At 39.9% G+C, this 22,022-nt stretch overlaps 2 protein-coding genes across 2 annotated transcripts; one reads left to right on the top strand and one right to left on the bottom strand.

Moving 5' to 3' along the window:
• Positions 1-408: 408 nt before the first annotated feature.
• On the bottom strand, positions 409-10,989 carry AP1M1 (adaptor related protein complex 1 subunit mu 1). Its single transcript, XM_070931722.1, has 12 exons — positions 10,745-10,989; positions 9,843-9,999; positions 7,889-7,956; positions 7,581-7,711; positions 7,259-7,406; positions 5,937-6,063; positions 4,503-4,645; positions 3,672-3,743; positions 2,940-3,098; positions 2,481-2,606; positions 2,234-2,309; positions 409-1,216 (listed from the first exon to the last, which is right to left on the bottom strand). The coding sequence occupies exons 1-12, from the start codon at positions 10,784-10,786 to the stop codon at positions 1,194-1,196; spliced, it is 1,272 nt and encodes a 423-aa protein (XP_070787823.1). The 5' UTR covers positions 10,787-10,989; the 3' UTR covers positions 409-1,193.
• Positions 10,990-11,293: 304 nt separating this feature from the next.
• RAB8A (RAB8A, member RAS oncogene family) lies at positions 11,294-20,717 on the top strand. Its single transcript, XM_070931723.1, has 8 exons — positions 11,294-11,422; positions 12,465-12,525; positions 13,708-13,768; positions 14,501-14,578; positions 15,521-15,610; positions 17,163-17,228; positions 18,143-18,193; positions 20,103-20,717. The coding sequence occupies exons 1-8, from the start codon at positions 11,299-11,301 to the stop codon at positions 20,193-20,195; spliced, it is 624 nt and encodes a 207-aa protein (XP_070787824.1). The 5' UTR covers positions 11,294-11,298; the 3' UTR covers positions 20,196-20,717.
• The last annotated feature ends 1,305 nt before the right edge of the window (positions 20,718-22,022 follow it).

Below are 22,022 nucleotides of genomic sequence, written 5' to 3' on the forward strand. Positions count from 1 at the left end.
TTTTGGGGGGCACTTGCTTGTTCTGCTAGAGCAGCCTTTCCTGATATGTGGTGGGAGCCAATTGAGAAAGGCTGTGTTGGAACTACAAGGGGCAAGATAGGTAAGTGGCAGTTCTGGGAATTCCGGTCCCAACACACCCCAAAGGGGCTAGATTAGAGGAGGCACTCACAAGACGCTGTGCGTCTGTTTTACCATCTTGGGCATTCTTACAGGAACTACCGTGATTATATAGCCTTGTTCTCACAATCACCAGATACTGCAACACCTAGATGACTGTGCCATTTGAAAGCTAAGCAGGAGCTGGCAGAAGGCTTCCCAAGCACGACCCTCTATGCACAGAAACTGTCCAAGGAATGAAGACAAAAAAAAAAAAAAAAACCACACACACACACAAAAAAACCCAAAAAACTAAAACCTTTCTCAGTGGCAAAGTAAGTTTTCTATATACAGGTTGATTTTTCTTTACGGAGAAGCAGATCATCTTACAAATTCCACAAAGAGACTTCAGTTGCATGTTGATCATCTCAGTTGCTGCTTGAAAAAGATATATGGATAGGATGTTCTTCTCGGCTAGATGATTCAGAAGTGGACAGGGGTGGTGGTGTCAGGCATCCATTTTAAGCCCCCGCCCTCATGTTAAGAACACCTTGTGACACCAACTTCATGTTCTTTCTTAAACCGAGCGCCATCGAGCAAATGACTTTGCATGTTGTAAACTCTGCATCTGGGGAGTCTGTTGTAGATAATTAATTTGCAAAAACAACCCAGCAATGCAAACAAAACTGATTTCAAGATGTCACCAGAGTTTAACTAGCATTAAGACACATCAGCAGGCAAATGGTTGGCAAGAGGAGCTCAGCTAATACTCACAAAACTTCAGAAAGGAGGACGAATAGTCCCCAATTTCTGAAGCAAAGAAATAAGACCAGCCAAGTTTTCCCAAGATTGGCTCTTGGCCTTGTTTCAAGGCAACAGCTACTCCTAACAAAAAACAACACTGAACAGGGCGTACAAGAAAAAAAAAACATTCATGAGGTCTGCACTAAACACTGGTCCAAGTACAGCTGGATATGGGACACAGCCTGATTCCACTTCCAGCCAGCAAGACCACCTTGGCCCACACCTTCAAGCACCAAACATGTTTCTGACCAGGGATATTGATTACTTTCTTGGCCGCAGTAGCTGAGTTGACGTTATTGTGTTCGAAGCTGATAATCTAGGATGAAAAGAAAATTTAATGAACTCGGTAATGAGGAGCTATGAACCTATACATAGAGAGCCCTTCTACTCCATTTTTTTTTGAAAAACTCGTTCATTCCTTACCACTTACCAAAAAAGCATCCAGGCATTTTTCTATGGAAAGAGGCATGTGAAAAATTGCCTTTCGTTTTACCTTTACAACAGCAACTATTAGACTGGGAAAAAGTGACTAGTCCAAAGCCCCCTGGTGGATTCTCTGATCAAGAAATTGAAAATGGTCTCCTGATTGGTACTCCAAGATTCCAATCACCATTCCACCCCTGGCCTTACTTTTTTCCCATGGTTTTTACATAGGATCATCTAATTCTAAAAACTATGCTCGACTATATACTAACCATCCCACCCCTTAATTAATTGCGCAATTAATGTTCCTAGTTTTGTTGTAAGCTCTGTCTAACACAAGGGTGTCAAACTCAATTTCATTTGAGGGTCGCATCAGAGTTGTATTTTGACGTTGGGGGGGGCTGGGGGCGTGGTCGGGGGGGCGTGGCCAGCTCGACGTCACTCGTGTAAGGTGCACCTGTGACGGCCTGAGCTCCATTTTTGCTGGCAGAGGCACCGCAGGCCGGTCCTTCGCTGTTCCCAGGACAGCCCTGCGGGCCAGATCTAAACACCCCACGGGCCAGATACGGTCCGCAGGCCTTGAGTTTGACACCCATGGTCTAACACATATATTTTAAGCTTCTATTTTCTATTATAAATTTTATGTTGTATAGTATGCCTTATTTTAATTGCGAAGCTTCTGGCACGAATAAATAGTCCCATTCCTTATCCCAGGAGAAACACGTGATAAGAGCTCTTGGTTAGTTAACCAAATTCAGCCCCACCTAGACCTCATTCTTACTGCAAGCACATGGAAACCATCCATACACCATGTGACACCCACCAGGTAAAGCACTTGATATACCAGCCTCATTTTGTGGCTGCAAAACCACTTGAAAGTATCTAATAAGCAAAGTGTCTTTTCACATACCTCCGTTCTGGGTAATGTAGCGGACCCAAGGCAATGCCTGGTAGCCACTCTTCTCAATTATTTTTAAATAACGAACCTAGAAAGAAACACAAGTAAAATTTCAGCCTCTGTCTGAAGAAGTCCATTTGCTTCCCATATTCACAGGGGTGGGACAGATAAAGGAGAAGCAGCAGCATGAAGCATAGTGGACAAGATCACTGAAATCCCATATAGGCTGGCAAGGAACCCACAAGAATAGCCTTCTTACCTGAATTCCAGATGTGGTGAAATATGGGATTTCGAACTTCACACTGATGGGAGGTTTCCCTTCTTTGTCCTCAGCTTCCACACTTGGGAGCCCAAAATGGGCCCTCATCAAGTACTCCTTCCCTCCCTGTAAGTTAGCAGAGAGTCGAATTTCATTTTATCCCACCTTTCAGAGCTTCTTACGCCAAAGAGCTGAAGAAAAATCATCTGTTCCACAAAATCTGTGCAATTCTATCCAGCGTGATAAGACAGAATTCCATGGGATCAATGGAAGTGAACTAAACCTTGCTAGGCCGGGCAAAGTTCTTTTGACATGAGCTAATGAACCTTGCTCTGAACAGTTAGGCAGCTACAGAATAAGAACCGTTCTAGACAAAGTTCCTTTAGAAATAAAATGCATACAGCTTTTTTTTATATAGTTGGCCTTCCTCCCAGAGATGTTCACAATCAATGAGCTTACTGGAAAAGACTTGATGGACCACACAATGGCACTGTTCTCAGGAACCCACTTGACATTCCCAACTGTGGTTTTGAACTTCGGTGAATCGGCATCATTGGGAACAGGAATGTGAATCTCCACATTATTGGCTGTAGATCTGCGCTTGAACTGACTCTTGGCCTAAAAAGATTTCAAAATTGCTATAGAAGGTACAATCCCAAATAAACTGAGTAATTTGAAAAGTATAATTTCTAATTTTTTTTCTAGTGCCTTTCTCTCCACAAGAACTGTTCCAAAAGGCCTAGCTTAGGGTAAGTTGTGCTTAGTTTGAATAAAATGGTCTTATTTTATTGGCTAAGAACCCATATTTTCCTGGCCTCTTTTTCAACCAAAATGGCAAAGCTAAAAATGTTGGGCCTGTTCTTTCAATCGTTTTATTAGATTTTTTTATAAAAATGAGCCATCATAACTTAATAGTGCAAAGTGTGCTCCGAGGCCACACGCAGCCCGTGTTTGCTCACTTTTCCTTAACAACCATGTATTTTCAACATTTATTGTATGCTCAGTAGGGAAAGATAGCAAGGGATGGACATTGGAGCCCTTTGAAATTGTTTTGAGATTTTAGCTGTGTGTCTAAACCTGGCCTCCAAGGTGCTTTAACAGCCTGCCACCTTTTCTCTAGAACCTTTGGGGACAGAATTGCTTTGCACAATGGACCATAAAGGGCCGAAAGAGTCTCTGGATTCCACTCACCTTGATCATGTACTCTATGCGGCTGTGGGAATGCTTCTCTATAACTGACTCAATCCAGATTAGAGGCTTTACCTGCAGATGACAAGGTAAACTGCTATCACATCACTGGCTCCCCAAGTGCTAGAGGATTCACTGGTTTCTCCTTCATTTCTAGGGAAAAAGGAAGCCCCCTACAGAGAACCCAAGATACCCATGGCTACTGAACCCACAGTACCACTTGTCTCTTGATTGGTCTATAAAGCCACCCAAGGCTACAGCACTTTCTTTCCAGGATTACTTCACCTTCATTACTATCCTATACAGCAGCAATCCAACATGCAGCAATTTATTGATTCCACCCATTTCACCCACCAGGTATGTCAGAGATGTCACAAACCAGGCCACAAACCCAGGGTGGATAAAAATCGATTTAAAAAAAAATCAAAAAAATCGGATTTTTAAAATTTAAATCGTTTTTTTTTAATCAAATTTTAATTTGATATTTTAATGAAATGCTTTTGGAGTAAAAATCTATCTAAAGATAGTTTTCTATTTAAGGTACATTAGTTTAGTTTATTCAGCATGAAATGGAGCTCAGTTATGTTGCATGAGGCTGTATATTCTGCAATATTGGGGCTGTCGACAAGTCAACTGCAGGTCAGAGGAGGAGCTGCTGCGGGACAGAGAAGGCAGTTGCTCTTTAAAATTTTTGATTTAAATCGAGTTGATTTAAATCAAATCCACCCTGCCACAAACTCTTCAAAAGAAAGAACCAAAAAAAAAAAAAAAAAAAAAAAAAAGGGTGGGTGGGTGGGAGAAACGATTGTAATCCAAGATTTAAAACACACATACATGGGTATTAAGGCGATAAGACATGAGCTCAAATTCCCCATCGGGTGGGATAAATGAAATAGTCCTATCATTTTCAAAACGAGACAGACGAACACACTGGTGGAATTTCACATCTTCCAGTTCCACAGATTTGCTCTTGCCGCCTGTCAGGGAGATAGAAGAAAAAGCCCGGGCTTGGAAAGTATAACTGCAACAAGGGGAAGCTATAGAAATAGGTCTGTGCTGAAATTACCCTAGGCCGATTTCCTAAAGCAGGGGTCTCCAAAACCTGGTAACTTTAAGACATATGGACTTCAACTCCCAGAATTCCTCAGCCAGCTGTACTTGGAGCCAAGCTAAGTTTAGAGACCTCCTCCTCTCCTAAAGAATAGCAATCAATCCCCGCTATAAAGAGAGGCATTGCATAACCAGGTGCAGAGAAGTTCCCCTGTACAAGCCACATGCAGAAGACAAATACATCCCAGTAAAGGACAGAATTTATACTTACTGCCCCTAATTCTGCCCCTCTAAGCCAGGGGTTCTCATAGTCGGACTGATGAGCCACTGGTTAGTCATGTGGCTCAGCCAGTGGTTAGAATGCAGTACTGCAGACTACTTCTGCTGACAGCAGTTTGGCAGTTCGATTCTCACTGGCTCACCTTCCATCCTTCCATGGTGGGTAAAATGAGGACCCAGATTGTTGGGGGCAATATGCCTACTCTGTAAACTGCTTAGGGAGGGCTGTGAAGCACTGTGAAGCAGTATAAAAGTCTAAGTGCTATTGCTATTAGAGGATGGTGGCAGTTTTGTTGAGCAAGCAAAGGAGGAGTGGTGTCAAAACTCTCTCCTGTTGTGCTTGGCAATGTCCTCAGGGGATTTCACCAGGCAAAGCAGAGAAAAGGCCCCAGGCTGGTTTGGTGGGATGGCTCATTTAGTAGTATGTCAAAACAGCAGCTTCATTTTATTTTACTCACAAATTAATTTATCATTTTAAGAGGTCATGATACTGCACATTTTGAGAACCTCTAAGTTTCATAATGAAGAAACTGACAGGAGGACAGAATTAAATTGGTTAATACAAAATGTTTCTGGGACAATTCCAATTAGTACAGGGGAGTTCAAAGGGATGATTTCATAAGGTCCTTTCTAGTACAATGACTCTAGTAATGACATTGCTTTTTAATATGATGGGTTAGCAGTCCACATGCAGCTCTGTAGCACCCTATTTGCAGCTTCCAGTCACCCTCCCAGCAATCCATGGCACAAGCACAGTCACAATTCAGCACTTTAAAAAAAAAGGTTTAAAGGGCCAGATGGATGCCTTAAGCCTTGCAACATCTTCAAGCATTTATGTCCTTCAAGTCCTCCCCACATGTATAATTCTTTAAAATTAGGCTGCAAGGACAGGGAATGAGAGAGGCAAGCAGGTAACCCAGAAGAAGCAGACATACTCACGGCCAGTATTATCAAAGAGGACTTTGTCATTCAGGCCAAGGCGAAGCTCTGGCATTCCAGACAAGAAAACCCTCATTTTGATGGATCCAACAATTTCACTGCGCAGAACATTCCCGTTGGCACTAACCTGAAATTGAAGGGCAGGGAGGGGCGTGTCCACATTTCAAAATACCGAGAAACTCACAGGCAAAACTAACAAGATGAAATTCCATGGTGATCAACATAAAGTGATACGTTATAATAAATGTAATGTAAGTGAAGAATGCAAAACATCTGGGTTTTGCAACAGTACACATGAAATGGATCTAATGGCCTCAGCTGATCATAAGTGATTTCACACTAAATACTTCTAGCAAAAGAAAAGTCCAACACTGCTGGATGTGCTGTAGTGCTTCTTCAAACAGCTCCTTCTCCTAAAAGTGATCAGAATCTGTAGCACTCTTACTCAGATGATGTAGTGGGTTTGTTTTCTACATCCGCATACAGAAATACAAAAAGTAGATACTCTGCAGTAAACCTTTGTATGACACTCATGTAAGGAGCACTGAGGTGTTTCTGGGTTGAAAGGATTAGCCAGTGACATCACTGTTCTCCAGAGGATGCCCAGTTCCAGCAGGAGCTGGAATGAAGGACAGGAATTCACCCTGCCCCATGGCAGCACACCAGAACAGGTCTCAAACATGAGCTTGCTTACTTCCAACCCAGAGTCCTAACCACCTGAGCCATTGTGCCTCCTGGACAGTAAAGGTTTAGATAAATAAACCAATTGCCTGGATGGAGTAGAATCATTTTTACTGGCGGTACCTAAGCAAGGCCAGGTGGATTATCTGCTGTGAATGCTATCTCAACTATTTAGAGACTCAAAAAACAATTTTATTTATTAAGATCTGTCAATTAGCAAATAAAAGGAACTTGAATCAATGTTTGAGTCTCTATGTAACTAAGATTCTCTCTGTCATTCTCTTATAATTTTTCAGTGTTTCATCCCACTAATATACATAATTATTAAAATTAAAGAGACTCAAAGAATTTTGCTGGACCTTTCTGAAACTTGAACTCCAGTACAGTGATCAGAAATCAGCTCTTGTTTAAACACTGAGCAATTCTGGGCTGAGAAAAGAAATTCCAAAGGTCTTGAAAATCTGCTGAGAAGGCCAAAACAGTAAAATAATAAATCTGTCTGGACCATAAGATCTAGAGTGACTCTTTTGAAGATGCTCCCACTTTCAGAGAGTTTGTTTTCTCTCTCTCCCTCTCTCCCCTCCTCTCTCTCTCACACACACATACACAATCCACTTTATGATTTGTAATCATAGACATACCAAAAGATTAACAGATTCTATGACATCCAGGAAGACTTCATTCTTTCGGTACTTGATTCCTTCAGAACGCCAAGACACGGCATTTGTAACAGTGGCAGGAGGACGTGGAGCTCCAGTTTCCAATTTGTGGCCTTCTTGTGTTATGTATCTATATCAACACAGGCAAGATGTTCAAAATACGAGTATCTGCATATTTTAATCCTAGAGATTTATTTAAATTAGGATTATACCAATTAAATAAAGGACAGTTTTAGCCATCCTGAATTGGGATTATTAAATATACAGAAAATGTGAGTCTTTTAGCTCCAAGCCACATTCTTACTCTTGTAAAATTTTACTATCTGTGGTTTGAGGATATCCAAAGTCCATCAACTCATCTAGCAGTTCATAAATAATCACAAAATTATCCCGAATGCTCTCTTCTTCCAGTTCCTTGAAATATTCAGAAAAGACCTGAAATAAAAAGTTAAAAAGGAATGCAATATGCCTATATGGTAAAATTCCAATTTCATTATCAAATTATTTTCTAAACTAAAAGTTGTTGATATAATCACAATTACTTCTCACTCTAGAGAATAAACCCCAAACTAAATCTCAGAATTTGAATAATAGAATCAATGCCACACTCACCTGAACTACCTTGTATAGAAATGAGAACACGAGAGATACACAGGCATTCTTCTTTGAAGTGGCAACCACTGGGATAGCATATTCAGGAGCTTATAGATATTTGTATTTCCAAGTTATTCCTCTTTATATTTTAGATTTTACTAGTTTCTTTTTCAATGAACATCCTACTTAATTTCCTGCAAACTATTAACTTGTATCAAAAAATTTTATAAGACATATCCTAACCAGAAATGCACTGATTCAAAATTGCAAAGATTCACTAAAATAATGTCTTTCTAGGCAAAATCAATGAAAGTACTGTATCTAGATTATAGGGAACAAGTTATTCTGTTGGACAGACCAATATTATGTCCAATTGCAGGCTCTGTATTTTAAGAAAGATATTAATACATTCAAATGAGTCTAAAAAAAGGCAAAAAAAGAAATTAGAAGGCTCAATATCAGATGGATACCAGGCTAAACATATGGAACTGCATATATTTAGTCTGGAGACAATTGAAATGATCTGAAAGCAATCTTTGACTATCTAAAAGATTGTCACATAGGAAAATGTGTTTTTAAAGGAGAGGGTTAGTACTAATGAATTCAAGTAACAGAAAATTTGACATCAATATGAATTTCCTGCTTTTATGCTTCTCATTTATATTTGACTGGCCATTGAAAAGTCAGAGCTTATTGAAGGCAGATCTTTACAACTGCTTTTCATATTCTCTTCATAGCACGAAATCTTCAACAATCGAAGGCAATTAACTTTGTTTCACTAGAACGTAAGTAAATGGATGACAAGATATAGCAATAGGGAATTTTCTGCCTGAGCAGGGTTTAGAGTAGATCATTTTTGAAATCTCTCCCAATTCTGAAATTTAAAGGTTGATGTAATTGTTTTTCTTTTTTCCTTAACCAGATTTAGTGAATTCAGACCTGATCAACTCTCTCCAATATCATCTAGACCAGTGGTCACCAACTGGTGGTCCACGAGAAAATTTTGGTGGTCCACAGAAAAAATATTTGCATTTTTATATTGCACTAAATCCTCAAACTACGGCCCCTGGGCCGGATACGTGCAGTCTTTTTGTGCAGGTCGGAGGTGGGCAGAAATTCTAACTTGGGGTCTGCTTCACCCTCCTGGTGTGGGGCTTTGGGCGAAGGCTGGAGGGAATTGCTGCTGGTGGCGAAGAGCCAGAGGACCTTGTTCCAGTGGGACTGCCTCATGGCCTGGAACTGGCTGACCATCTCAGCCTGCTGAGCCTCCAGGCACCAGTATCTGGCCTTGCACTCCCATAGGTCATCCCTCTGCTTGGAAAGCCTATGCTTGTAGTCCTCAGTGAGGTGCTTCTGCTGAGCCTCCTTCTCGGCCAGATCCAATTTGAACTGAGTGTGTTTTGCCAACTCTTTCTCATGGTGGCTGCTTAGCTCCAACAACTGCTTCCTGTTGGGGCCCTAAGGAGCCCGGGCGGGGAGGCAAGGAGTGGCTGGGAGTGGAGGAGCGAGTAGAGGCCAGTGAGGCACCCCTCGAGGCAAGTGACATCAAGTTGGCCATGCCCACCCAGTCACATGACCACCTAGTCACACCCACCCAGCCGGTCATTAGGCAGATCATATTAGTGGTCTGTGGGATTTAAAATTTTGAATTTAGTGGTCCCTGAGGTCTGAAAGGTTGGTGACCCCTGATCTAGACCTCCATTTAGTGTTTTTTTTAAGCTGGAAAGTATTTCTTAAGAGATAAATAATAATAAGTAAAAAGTTTATGAGAACAAAGTAAAGATTAGCATGTGAATAATGAGGGAAACTGCCTTTCTTTTGACTAATTTAGTTATTAACTTGAGCCTTTTTTAAAAATTAAGTCTGAAGTGGAAAGTTTGGCTAAAGAGATTCCTAAAAATTGGCCTTCTTCACTATCTGGAGTCCTAGATCAAGGTGTCAGCACATTAACCCTTATTGTGTCAAAAGATACAATATAAATTGTTGTGTTTAATCCACATGAAGCGAACACCTCCATGAGCCAGAATAGGTGAGAGCATCCCTTCTTCTTCCTTCTCCATAAGTATAGGCATAAAATGCTCTACTTCTGACATATCCACATCTCCACGGTAATTTCTACAGATAAGAACCTAAAACAATAGAGACATTTATTAGCAGTTTTTGAAACAGTAAAATTCATGAAAGTTGCCTCAGCCAAGTTTGTATGTGCTACAAAAGAAACCACTTTTCAATTAACCAGCTATAGTACCAGAACCTCACTGATTCTCGATACTAAACAACCCTCTAGCTTTAAATAGCAACTGGTTTCTTGCAACTGGTTTCAAGTAGGAAGTGTAACGGCTAGAAGCTCATTTAATTAGGCCACTAGTGATATGAATCTAAATTTAATCCCAAGGAAAGAGCAACAGATACTGTCCCTCCCAGCAATTCTCTTTTACAGAACAACAAGATAGAATTACATAAACAAGAATAACATTAAACAGATTCAACTTGTGGCTTATTTCACCTTTCTTCCTTCTCTCAATAGCAGAGAAGAAGAGACATTCAATGGTGGGGTGCATTAAAGGGACTTAGTGAGGGAGAGAACAGAACAACAAAGAAATGTGGACATATGGTGAGTTTCTGGCATGGCTCCGTTTAAGTCCTTCCCCGAATATTCTATTTAAAATCAGAATTCCACGTTTCTAGCAAAGCAAAAACTTAACACCATGCTTAGCCTTTCCTATTTATAATGCCCTTAACTGTTGTTGTTTTTTAAACCGCAGAATAGAGCAGCTACCTCTCTGAAAGCATTTATTTTATTTACACTTTACAGCTGATAGACTGCCCCTGCAGCTGGAGGTTTCGCGGAAGGCCCATCCCCTCTCCACACACCTTGCCCTTGAGATCCAATACATAGACGGCGCTAGCCGACATGACGGCGGTCTTCCACCAGCCCGCACACGAGAAGCCACGGCGGTCCCGAACCCAGCGCTTCTCGGTACGCCCGAAAGCCTCGCGAGCTCACATCCGCTTGACTTGCACTTCCGTTGTAAAATTACAACGCCTGAAGATAGAGAGAACGGGTAGTGCCTAGAGCGGCATCTAGCCAACAAGAACGCTATAATTGAAAAAGAATGGTTATACAGCCAAAATCCCCTACCTACAAGATATAACTCTATGATAACGAACGTAACGTACACCCGTTCCAGCCAATGCTAGAGGCCGCCGGCTCGTGAGGACATATTAGCCAATGGCAGGTTGCCGCTGTAGTCAAGACCGTCTATTGACCAATGGGATTTTCAGTCCAATTTTTCCGGCTATAACCTAGAGGAGGGAGTACACCTGATGACGTTTCAGTCGCAGTGACCAATGAAATCCAACCGTTATGAAGATGGACAGCTTTGCTGGCCGGTAGCAAATTCCATAGAGGCGCCGGGTCGAAGAACATGGCGAAGACCTACGACTACCTCTTCAAGCTGCTGCTGATCGGGGATTCCGGCGTGGGCAAGACGTGCGCGCTCTTCCGCTTCAGCGAGGACGCCTTCAACGCCACTTTCATCTCCACAATCGGTGCGTCACCGCCTGGCGACGGCAGCATTCCGCCTACCGCCACTGTCGCTATGACAACTCGCTCCCTCGCGACCTCAACCCCTTCCGGTCGGCGTTACCATGGAAACCGCCCCCTCCCATCTCCCGCGGCTCAAGAGAGGGGCGAGGGCGCGAAGTGGGCCGCCGTTCAGCTGTGAGCGCGGCGAGAGGCAGCGTCCCCTCAGAGACCTTGCGGGGACATGAAGGGGAGGGAATTGGGTCTCGTGTGGACTGAACCAGCAGGCTGATCCGGGTTCACGTCCCCACACCAACGGCCCAAATTCTCTCCAGTTCGCCTTTCTCGGAGATTGTAAGGGGGGCTCAGATAGGAGAAAGGCCTTCCTCACTGGTAATTTGGCGAAGGGAACAAAAAAAAACATGTTGTAAATTATTTTTAAAAGACTTATGAATAAAAGTCGAAGCCACTTTTCCAGGCAGAAAAATGGGTGAAAAACTGTAATCTATCTTTGCTGGGTTTTGAGAAAGGAAAAGAGAAAGGAATAGCAGTAAAAAGCAAAACAGCCATGGGATTATGTATGATAGATACAGTGCTAGATCGGATCAGAGACATCCTGCTTTTGAATCATTATTCACTAAATAAATAGCCTCTCATCCCAACCTATCACAGAATAGGTGACAGCATAGCTAAACTGCGATTTGCTGCTGTCAGATGAAACTATGGCTTTATGAGATGACTGAAGAAATTTATGTGAAGGCCGTCAAGTGTTACTACTTTTGATGGCTTGGCAGTATCCCTTAACAGTGGTTAAGCAATAATAATGGAGCCCCTGTTTTTAATTGTTTGCAGATGAGATCTACTATCCCAGGGGGTTTCTCTTAAATTTTCTGTGATTATTTTGAAGACAAGTGGGTGAATGAGTCATTCTGAGAAAGGAAAAGTATACAAATAACTAAAAATCTAAAGAAACTGCATTGTCCATCATTCTCAGCTGTAAAAAAGAACAAATGGATGCTCCGATTCCTTCAAAACTAACAAATGTTATATTTCTAAATCTTTTTGTAGGTATTGATTTCAAAATCAGGACGATTGAACTCGATGGCAAAAAAATTAAGCTGCAAATATGGTAGGGGACACCTCAGAGACTACCAATGTTGCTGTATCAAAACCTAATATAGGCATCCTATATGTGGTGAGCCCACAACACAGTTGAAGAGCCCCAGATCAGAGAAGATTGCTTTAGAACAGGGATGGTGGTCTTATGACTTGTACATGCTTCAAACCAAATGCCAAATATTAGCTATTATTTTACATATAATATCTTTGATTTCATATAAGCTCAGTATATATAATTAGAAAGTAAAACAGACGTAGTTAGTTGCAGACAACTGAACAATCAAAAAGAATCCTGGATGAGCCAATCTGTTGTTTTACATAACAGGTAGTCCTTGACTTAACAACCACAATTGGGGCCAGAATTTGCATTGCTAAGCAAGCCGGTTGTTAAGTGAGTCATGCCTGATTTAATGACCTCTATGTCATGGTGGTTAAACGAATCACCATGGTTGTTACATGAATCACTTGGTTGATAAATGAATCCAGATTCTCCCATTGACTTTGATTGTCAGAAGCTGGCTGGGAAGGTTGCAAATGGCAAACGTGACTGGGATAGCGCAACAGTCATAAATACATACCAGTTGCCAAGCATCCAAATTTTGATCATAAGACTGCAGGGACACTGCGATAATCATAAATGCAAAGAATGGTCATAAGTAACTTTTTTAACACTTACAATTTTGAACGGCCACTAAACAAATGGTCATAAGCCCATTGTACAGTATTTGTACATAAGTCTACTTGTGCAATATTCCTATAGGCTCCATTGTCTCATTAATTTACTGGTTCCCTTTTACTTATCCCACTTCTTTGCCTAGAGAGGTCTGCCTCTTCATAGTACAGAGATCATAAGAGAGCTGAAAATCCAATGGCCCAAACAATATCACTCTTCCATCCTACCCTCATCCTAAGAACAATGGAGCTGAATAATAAGCTCTGATAAGGATGGAGCAGAAATCTGTCTTCCACTTTCTGACGTTAAGGTTGACTCAGCCTTCCATCCTTCCGAGGTTGATAAAATGAGATCCCAGATTGTTGGGGGCAATATGTTGACTAAACCGCTTAGAGAGGGCTGTAAAGCACTAAAGCAGTATATAAGTACTATTGCTATTAAAGATTTATCAAATAGTGGCGTAATTTAAAAGTAGTAGTATTTATAAAGCCCTTGAAACAACATTTTGTCCTATTCTAGGGACACAGCTGGGCAAGAACGATTCCGGACAATCACAACTGCTTATTATAGAGGAGCAATGGTAAGTTCAATTCTCTACAGTACTGATGAGCATCAAGTACTGATATACTGCTGTATTCTATAGTACTGATGAGGCTCCTCAAAGTCTCCAATCTGTAAAGACAGTGGTTCTCAATCTTTTCTTCACCACAGACCCCCTTTAAATATCTTTTGTGGCCACAGACCATGGCCGTGGACCCCCATGACTTAACTTAAGATTTAAATCATAATATTTCTTCAAGCATTCACAGACACAGCCCCCCCCTGATGACACCCTGGCCCCCTAGGAGTCACAGACCACAGGTTGACAACCATTGTATCTTTAAGATGTTCCTTCAGTAGGAACGTGGCTGTAGTTAATATTAAAGACTTTGTATCTGTGCTTGCTAATTTTTTTTGTTCCTTATTGCTTTTCTTCCAACTTTTCTAAATGTTTAGAGTTCAACTTACTTTTTCTTTCCTTACCATAGCGTCATTTCTTTCCTTTTTTATGTTTCAGCACTCTATCCTCTTTTGCATCAGATTTAAATCTCAGAGTTGAATGCTTCCCACACAATTCTCACCTGCCTACCCTCCCTCACCCCCTTCATCACTAGTCAGATCAATCTCCTGCTTCTTTCCACCAAACTGTTCCTTGGAAATTCTTTCTCAATGCTATCAGCTAAGTTGTATCAGTTATCTCATTTACATTTACATTGTCAAGTTCTTAAAAAACCAAAGACGTATCAGTCTACTTTTCTGTCTCATTCTTTAGGGCATCATGCTAGTATATGATATTACCAATGAGAAATCTTTTGAAAATATTCAGAACTGGGTCAGAAACATTGAAGAGGTATGTTTTCTGTATTAAAATGTATAAAACCTCTTGTTTTTTTTAAGTGTCAGATTTTGTGTTATTTCTCACAGGTATTCATAATGCAGGAAGAAAATCCTGTATTTTGTCTCCTGATATTTGGGAGATATTAACACTTAAGTAGTAAAGTTTATACTTGACAGCATATTGTTCAAGGCTGTACTTCTTTCATTGACAGAAAGGAGGATTGATTAAAGCTAATGGGAAAATTCTTTGTCTTTCTAAGACCCCCAAGAGCAGTCATTGCTCTGGATAGACAATCCTCCTAAATAGATTTTGGTGACCTGATGACTTTCAAGGGTGTTGAGGTTACAGTGTCTAAAAACTAACCAGTAGAACCAATAATTGATTTAGAATTTTGGAGATATCTGAATATTGCCAGGTTGTTGAAAGCTAGATGGACATATAATCTTTTTTTCGTTAGGGCAGCTTCCTGTTTGTTCCTAAACTTGTTGAAGCACTTTCTACCTAATAGTGTCTTTTTGATTCCTGCAGAAAATTGCACAATTGAACATTATTAAATGTTGGAATGTGCAGAAATGGACAGACTCACAAAGGAATTACAAAATAGAGAAGAACACGATTACTATTTAGTATGGGAAAAGTGGTACACCTGGTTGGAAGGCAGAGAAAGGAAAATTAGGACAAATATAGGTTAACAACGAACCACCAGAATAGACATAAGAGATAGATTAATAATATTAAGGAGTCAAAAGCACAAATAAGAACATACAATACAGTTACGATAAACTTGATATATAATTGAATTTTTGTTTATATGTTTACATGTTTTGTATGTTTTGTTGTGATTTGTTTTGTTTAGTTTGTATTTTCAAATAAAAAAATTAAAAAAAAAACAAAAATGTCAACTACGTTTGTGATAATCTCATAAATGAGCTGAAGATATTTTCTTTCTCCTAGCATGCATCTCCAGATGTAGAAAAAATGATCCTTGGAAATAAGTGTGATATAACCCACAAGCGGCAGGTTTCCCGAGAGCAAGGTGAAAAGGTAAAGTTCATCCTAGAATCTAGAAATTCAGAGCATCACATAAAAAGAAGTAAATAATCATCCAACTCTTGTACAGTTAATCCTCAATTTACAACCACAATTGATCCCAAAAATTCAATTGCTAAGCAAGACAGTTGTTAAATGATTTTTGTCCTATTTTGCAACCTTTCTTGCCATAGTTAAGTGAATCACTGCAGTTAAGTTAGTAACAAGTTGTTAAATTAATCTGACTTCCCCACTGACTTCGCTTGTGAGAAGATCACAAAAGGTGATCACAGGCCTCAGTACACTGCAACTGCCATAAATATATGCCAGTTGCTAAGCGTCTGTCTGAATGTTGATCATGTGACCATGGGGATGCTGCAATAGTCTTAAGTGTGAAAAACTATCACTCAAAAACTTTGGATGGTCACTAAACAAATGGTTGTAAGTTGAGGACTACCTATACTGTGGGTTTTGGATTTTGCTGACTTTGCTTCAAAGGAAATATTTCAGAAGTGGGAGAATAGTATAATTCAGGAGGTTTGGTATTTACCCTGAAGTTGTATTAGGTTAACAGAAAACAACAAAACGTTAGAATAGCCATGCTGGCAGTAAAAAGTCAAATACAATTAATTTTTAATCATACATATATAATTCATAAGCCCTTGTGAAGACTGCAGTAGACTCCAGAAAACTTCGGATATTTCATATCATTTATTTGAGTTAAAAATCCTAATCTATTTTTGTTCTGTGACACAAAGTGAAAAGAGAAAGCTCCTTTCTCTGATACCCTTTGTTCTTAGTCTGGACATTGAGCTGAACATGGCGTATGGGTGACCTCTATGGTGAAATCTGAGCCAGTTTGCCACCAGTTCGCTGGCCACACATGCACAGCACATGCCAAATGCATGCTGCGCATGCATGCACAGTACACACCAAATGCATGCTGCATGCGCTCACATGCACAGTATGTGCCAAACATGTGCTTTGTGCGGAAAAAGGATTGGGAAGGTAAGTAGAACAGCGGGAGGGGGAAACAGCTGTGCCACACGATTTAGATTGCTTTCTAGCAATTTTAAAATCACGCAGCACAGCTGATCGTTGGAAATACTGGTTCAGAGGAACCGGTAGCTTTTTTTTACTACCGGTTCGCCTGCAAGCCGGTAGCATTTCACCACTAATTGGAGCACTTTGAGCATTTAGCCAAATACAGCACATTGTAAGGCAGAAAAAAGCATGTTAATGCAGTTGGCCAACTTGGATGACTGTTTTTCTTTCTTAACCTTTGAGCCCTGAAAGGCCTTTGGCCTTTCTATGTTGTTAGAAATGTAGTCATTGCTACAAATACGGAAGCAGTTTCTAGCTCTTGTGAAAGGCAGTTTTAAATTTTAAAAAACTCAGAAACTCACATGTTTGACAGTAGTTACTATGCCCACATCAGATTGTTTGTATATAGCCTTTGTATTCCCATCATATTAGAATGTTTTGTTTTTTGATAGCAATAGAGAGGGAGAGTTTCATGTTAAAATTCTGTGTCATGCAATTTCATTTGAGGTCTCTTTTTCTTCAGTTGGCTGTTAGCTTTGGAATTAAATTCATGGAGACCAGTGCAAAGGCAAACATTAATATAGATAATGTAAGTATTGGCTCTTCATCTTGTAAAATCACTCTTGTCCAAATAACAAATGGTTTATCTCGTGTGATATCCCAAATGTGATTCTGTGGGGATTTGGATTCCAATGCTAAGAAATGTCTTAGTGGCTTCCAATGGTTGGTGTCAAATATATTAATATAGAAAGAGGGGAGTCATTTGGAATAATTGCATCAATTATATTTAATTCACATTACATTTAGTATTATTTTTTAAAAACCCACTGACCTCTTTACCATGGCCATACTAAGATTCTAGAGCAGGGCTGTCAAAACTCCCGGCCCATGGGCTGGATGCGTCATGTGCTGGCCATGCCCAGGCCCAGTTTAGCAAAGGGGAAAAAAGTTCCAATATGTCACATGACCCTGCTGTGATGACTTGAGTTTGACACCCGTTCTAGAACATAGCCATCAGCCACTCAAATGCCAAGTTTATGCCTGAAACTGTTTTATTCTTTGAACATTAGACTCCCATTCTTGTTCACTACACCAGCCTTTTACAATACCTAGTGTTTGACCTCATTTACACATTCTCTCATTTTGATCTCAAATATCTAGCAATCTTACTGCACATTCTATGGTCAGCTAACAAAAGCGGTATATAGCTAATCCTATCCAAATAGGAGACTACATAATTGGCTTTGACTATGCCAATTGTGAATTCTGGCAGTTGTAGCTGCCACACATCCCAGTTGTTTATGGCCATATTTGGTTAGCTGTTGGCGTATGAATGAATGGCCAAATGTTTTCTGGGTCCTTCCTCATTTGGAATAATTTGTATTTAATTTTAGTGTTCTTGATATAAAGAAAACGGAGAGTTCAAAAGCAATGTGGTATGCAGTTTGTAGCAGTGAAGCATTTTTCAGTAATGCACTTTTGTATTTCTTGTTTTCATTTTAGGCATTTTTTACACTTGCCAGAGACATCAAAGCAAAAATTGACAAAAAACTGGTAAGCACCTTCACTATAAGAGAGTTCCCTTGGGGAACTCTAAAAAACTGGCAAATATTCTCTTTCATGGGTATGAAGATATTCCCCGATTGTCCGACTTATTGATTGGATTCACACATCACTCTTAAGTGGTTTGTTTTGTTTAGATTTAGCATACTGTGGCAACCTAGTCATTGTGGTTTTGTAAATCATGCTTAACCATGGCATCATATGATGTTTACAATAAGATCAGTAGGCAACGTTGCCCTCTCTATCCTTTTTCTTAGAAAGCAAAGGTGCTCTTGAAAATTGAATGGAAGCTATGAGTGAATTATTTGGCATTGAACAGCAAAATGCTTACATGCACATGGGAGTGTATAATAGTTTGTGTAAGCGATACAGTTTTCTAGTACTGGAGGCAGGAAGTTTATTATAAGTATAATGCATTTATTTGTTTATTGCAGTATTTATTGACTCAAATCATACAAGTTTTTTTTAATGTTTTTAAAATGCTTTTATAATGTTTTTTTTTAATTATGTCACTGTTTGTATTATTTCTGTTGTAAGCCGCCCAGAGTCCCTTGGGAGTTGGGCGGCATAGAAATATGATTAATTAAATTAAATTAAATTAATTAAATTAAGTTCTGGATAGTGTAGAAAAAAGGAATAATTACAATTAATGTAGAATTGCAGGTTCTGGATAGTGTGGGAAAAAAGAATAATTAAAATTAATGTAGGATTGCATTACACATGAAAATGCTCAGAATTTTCCACCCGAACCATTGAAAAGAAAGGTCTTAAGAGGCTTCTGGAACATCAGAAGAGGAGGGACGGGGTCAAAGAGTTCTGCAGTGCAGAGTCAACAGCTACTACCATTGAAGAGGAAGGGTAGACTTCCTATACCCAGGCCAAGACAAAGTTTCATCTATCTGTGCAGCCAATACAATTTGTGCCCTCCACGATAGGGCTTGAATCAAGACAATATACCCTGTTTCCCCCAAAATAAGACATCCCCTGATAATAAGCCCAATCGGGCTTTTGAGCACATGGCAATAAGGCCAAGCACTTATTTCAGGGTTCAAAAAATATAAAACAGGGTCTTATTTTTGGGGAAACACTGTAGATAATCTGCTTCTTCTAGAATCTATTATAGCTAACTTTTCCCAAAAAGACGAGGTTGAAGAGGAGGTGAAAATTGTCAGATATAACCAGATCAAAAGTTGGCTACTTTCAAGAGAGTGCACACTATCACCTCTTTCAAGGCAAGTGGCATTCTGCTCTCTCAAAGAGGCATTGACCACTGCTTAGCTCCAGCTGCACATGCCTGGTCATTAGCCCAAGAGAGCAAGGAGCAGAACAAATCAGGTCTACAGGTAATAAGGCTCAGAGTAAAAGTACCACACCCATTTTTAGGGTTCCACAAACTCAATAGAGTCCCAGATCATATTGCATATTGTACAGCTTTCCCTTCTCTTGTAATGGCCTATCCAGGACAAACCCTATTATTATTATTATTATTTTGGGGGGGGGGCTTTACTATCAGACAACACATAGTGATCATATAAAACAAGAGCTCGTAATTGGAGTTCTGAGTTGAGATTCCAAGGGAGGGTACAGAAACAGTGTGTCTTTCACTTTTTTTTCTTTATTCAACTGATTTCATAATTACTGTATATAATTATCCTATATGCCATACGTGATTTTGCTGCTCTGGATATACTGTTGCATAGCATTGCTGGCAGCTTAATATTACTTACATGTTCCAACAGTATTCCAGCATTACTTCATCAGTTTTGACTAGTTCTGCTGGCATAACTGGTATAGCAATAATATAATAAAGCTTTCACTCTATTCTGCTAGTGGATTTTAAGTTTAAGAATGACTTTTAAATTTCCTAGTAACTGAATCTCACCATTCTTTATCTTTCTAGGAAGGCAATAGCCCTCAGGGCAATAGCCCAGGAATGAAGATCAGCCCAGATCAGCCAAAGAAAAGCAGTTTTTTCCGATGTGCCCTTCTTTGAGGGGTACAGCCTTAACATGAGGTGCTGTTCAACCTTTCTGGACTTGCCCATTTGCACGGGCTTTTTTCCCTCTCTGGATCTGATCCCACACCAGTCTAATGCAATGGGACAAAGTGGCTCCTTTTCATAATCGACCCTTCTGCAATAGAGAAGCATTAATTCCATCACTGCTCCTGATAAATGTGGGGCATGTAGATCAAGAAATCAGATACCGGACATTTTGAAACAGGCTTTTCTTTTTCTCTTGGGAGATGTGGTTTGTTAACTGTTATCATGGCTAGTAGAAAAAGTGATGATCAGCATAATTCTAAATGATTTTTCTCTGCCTTCCCAATCTATGAAGGAGTGTAGGGTGTAGCCTGTAAGACAGAATGAAGCACTGACATTTGTAGCGGATTACTCACCCTCCCTCTTGGAATCAGGAAAAACAAATTAGCCTGTTCTTGGCACTCATTCTAGACACTCCCATGATAGAAATTGCACAATGTCTCAAAATAAAAGTAAATTATTTTTTTAGAGAAATCAGTGTGTATTCTTACTTATACAAGTCAAATTCTTTTCCTCTTGTGTTTCCTTCTCGGTATAGGAGATTGATGCAGGGAGAGTAATTATTTGACTGATTAGGTAAATGTTCGATTTTGAATTGTGAACTACAAATCCTTGTGATCGTATAAAGGTTCCCAGCAGGTTAGACAACAGCAGTTCACTTTGCTTACTGCACCTTGGCCTGACTGTGCTAATCTTGCAGTTCTTCGTTGGCATTAGGCTCTTGCCTGACTTACAAATAGCTGCTTTCTCCTTTGAGAAAATTACTTGGGTTCAGCCTTTTCTGTGGGATTTTCTGAAATTCCCAAGCACAAATTCAAACTTAGTATTGACCCTGTGGACATATATTGCCACAATAGAAACCTGATCTTGTAACTTTTCTTCAGTGTATTCAGGATTCCAGTATAACTTCTGTATCTCTGGAAGACTCACTTATATGTTGGAATCTATCTATTTACAAGAGTTTATTATAAAACGGCAACTTGGGCTTCATAACTAAAACTATTTTATCTGGGCCAGAGCTGCTTCCTATGTTTTTTCCCATGCAGCTCTGTGTGGCAGTATCAAAGTAGTGGATATGGAAGTTACTTAATGAAACCTGTACTCCCTTTTTCAAGATTACTGGAATAGATTTCCAAATCTTTTTGAACCCATCCATTAAATGAATAGTAAGTTATCAAAGAAAATACGATCCTGATTTCTGACACTGCCCAAATGTAGGGAAAACTGAACCAAAGATAATTGGGACTGTTTTTGAGAGAGAGATACAGCCAAGAATGAATCAAGTTCCTTCTGTGAAGGATAAGATACAAATTATACTAAAGATTCAGTATTCTCTCCCAATACTTCTGATTAAAAAATATCAAAATGATCTCCATTACCTAGGAGTATTTCTAGTTGCAATCCTTAAAATAATATTCTGGGTTGTGTGCTGATTAAGAGGAGAGGTTTTCACACCTGTTTTAGGACAGATCAGACCAGTCTGTGCTCCATTTTTCATTTATTTAATGTGTTTATATAGCATTTATATATCACTTGATTATTCATCAATGAGGGGAGGGTATTGTGCAATACTTAAAGCCACCAATGCAGCTACTAGTTTTTTAACTGCCTTGGTTATGTGTATTGTGAGAACCAAGCCATGAAATACTTGTCTCACCAGCATCACAACTTTGCCACTAAACGAAGTAACCAATGGATGTGAGGGTGATCTGACCACAACATCTGTCACTCCACTGATTGCCAGGGTTGATTTGGCTGATCTGGCTAGCTAGGCGGGTG

Source organism: Pituophis catenifer, unplaced genomic scaffold (assembly GCF_029215685.1).
Source record: "Pituophis catenifer annectens isolate HBS135680 unplaced genomic scaffold, rPitCat1.0.hap2 SCAF_1, whole genome shotgun sequence".
In the NCBI taxonomy this organism is placed as follows: Eukaryota; Metazoa; Chordata; class Lepidosauria; order Squamata; family Colubridae; genus Pituophis; species Pituophis catenifer.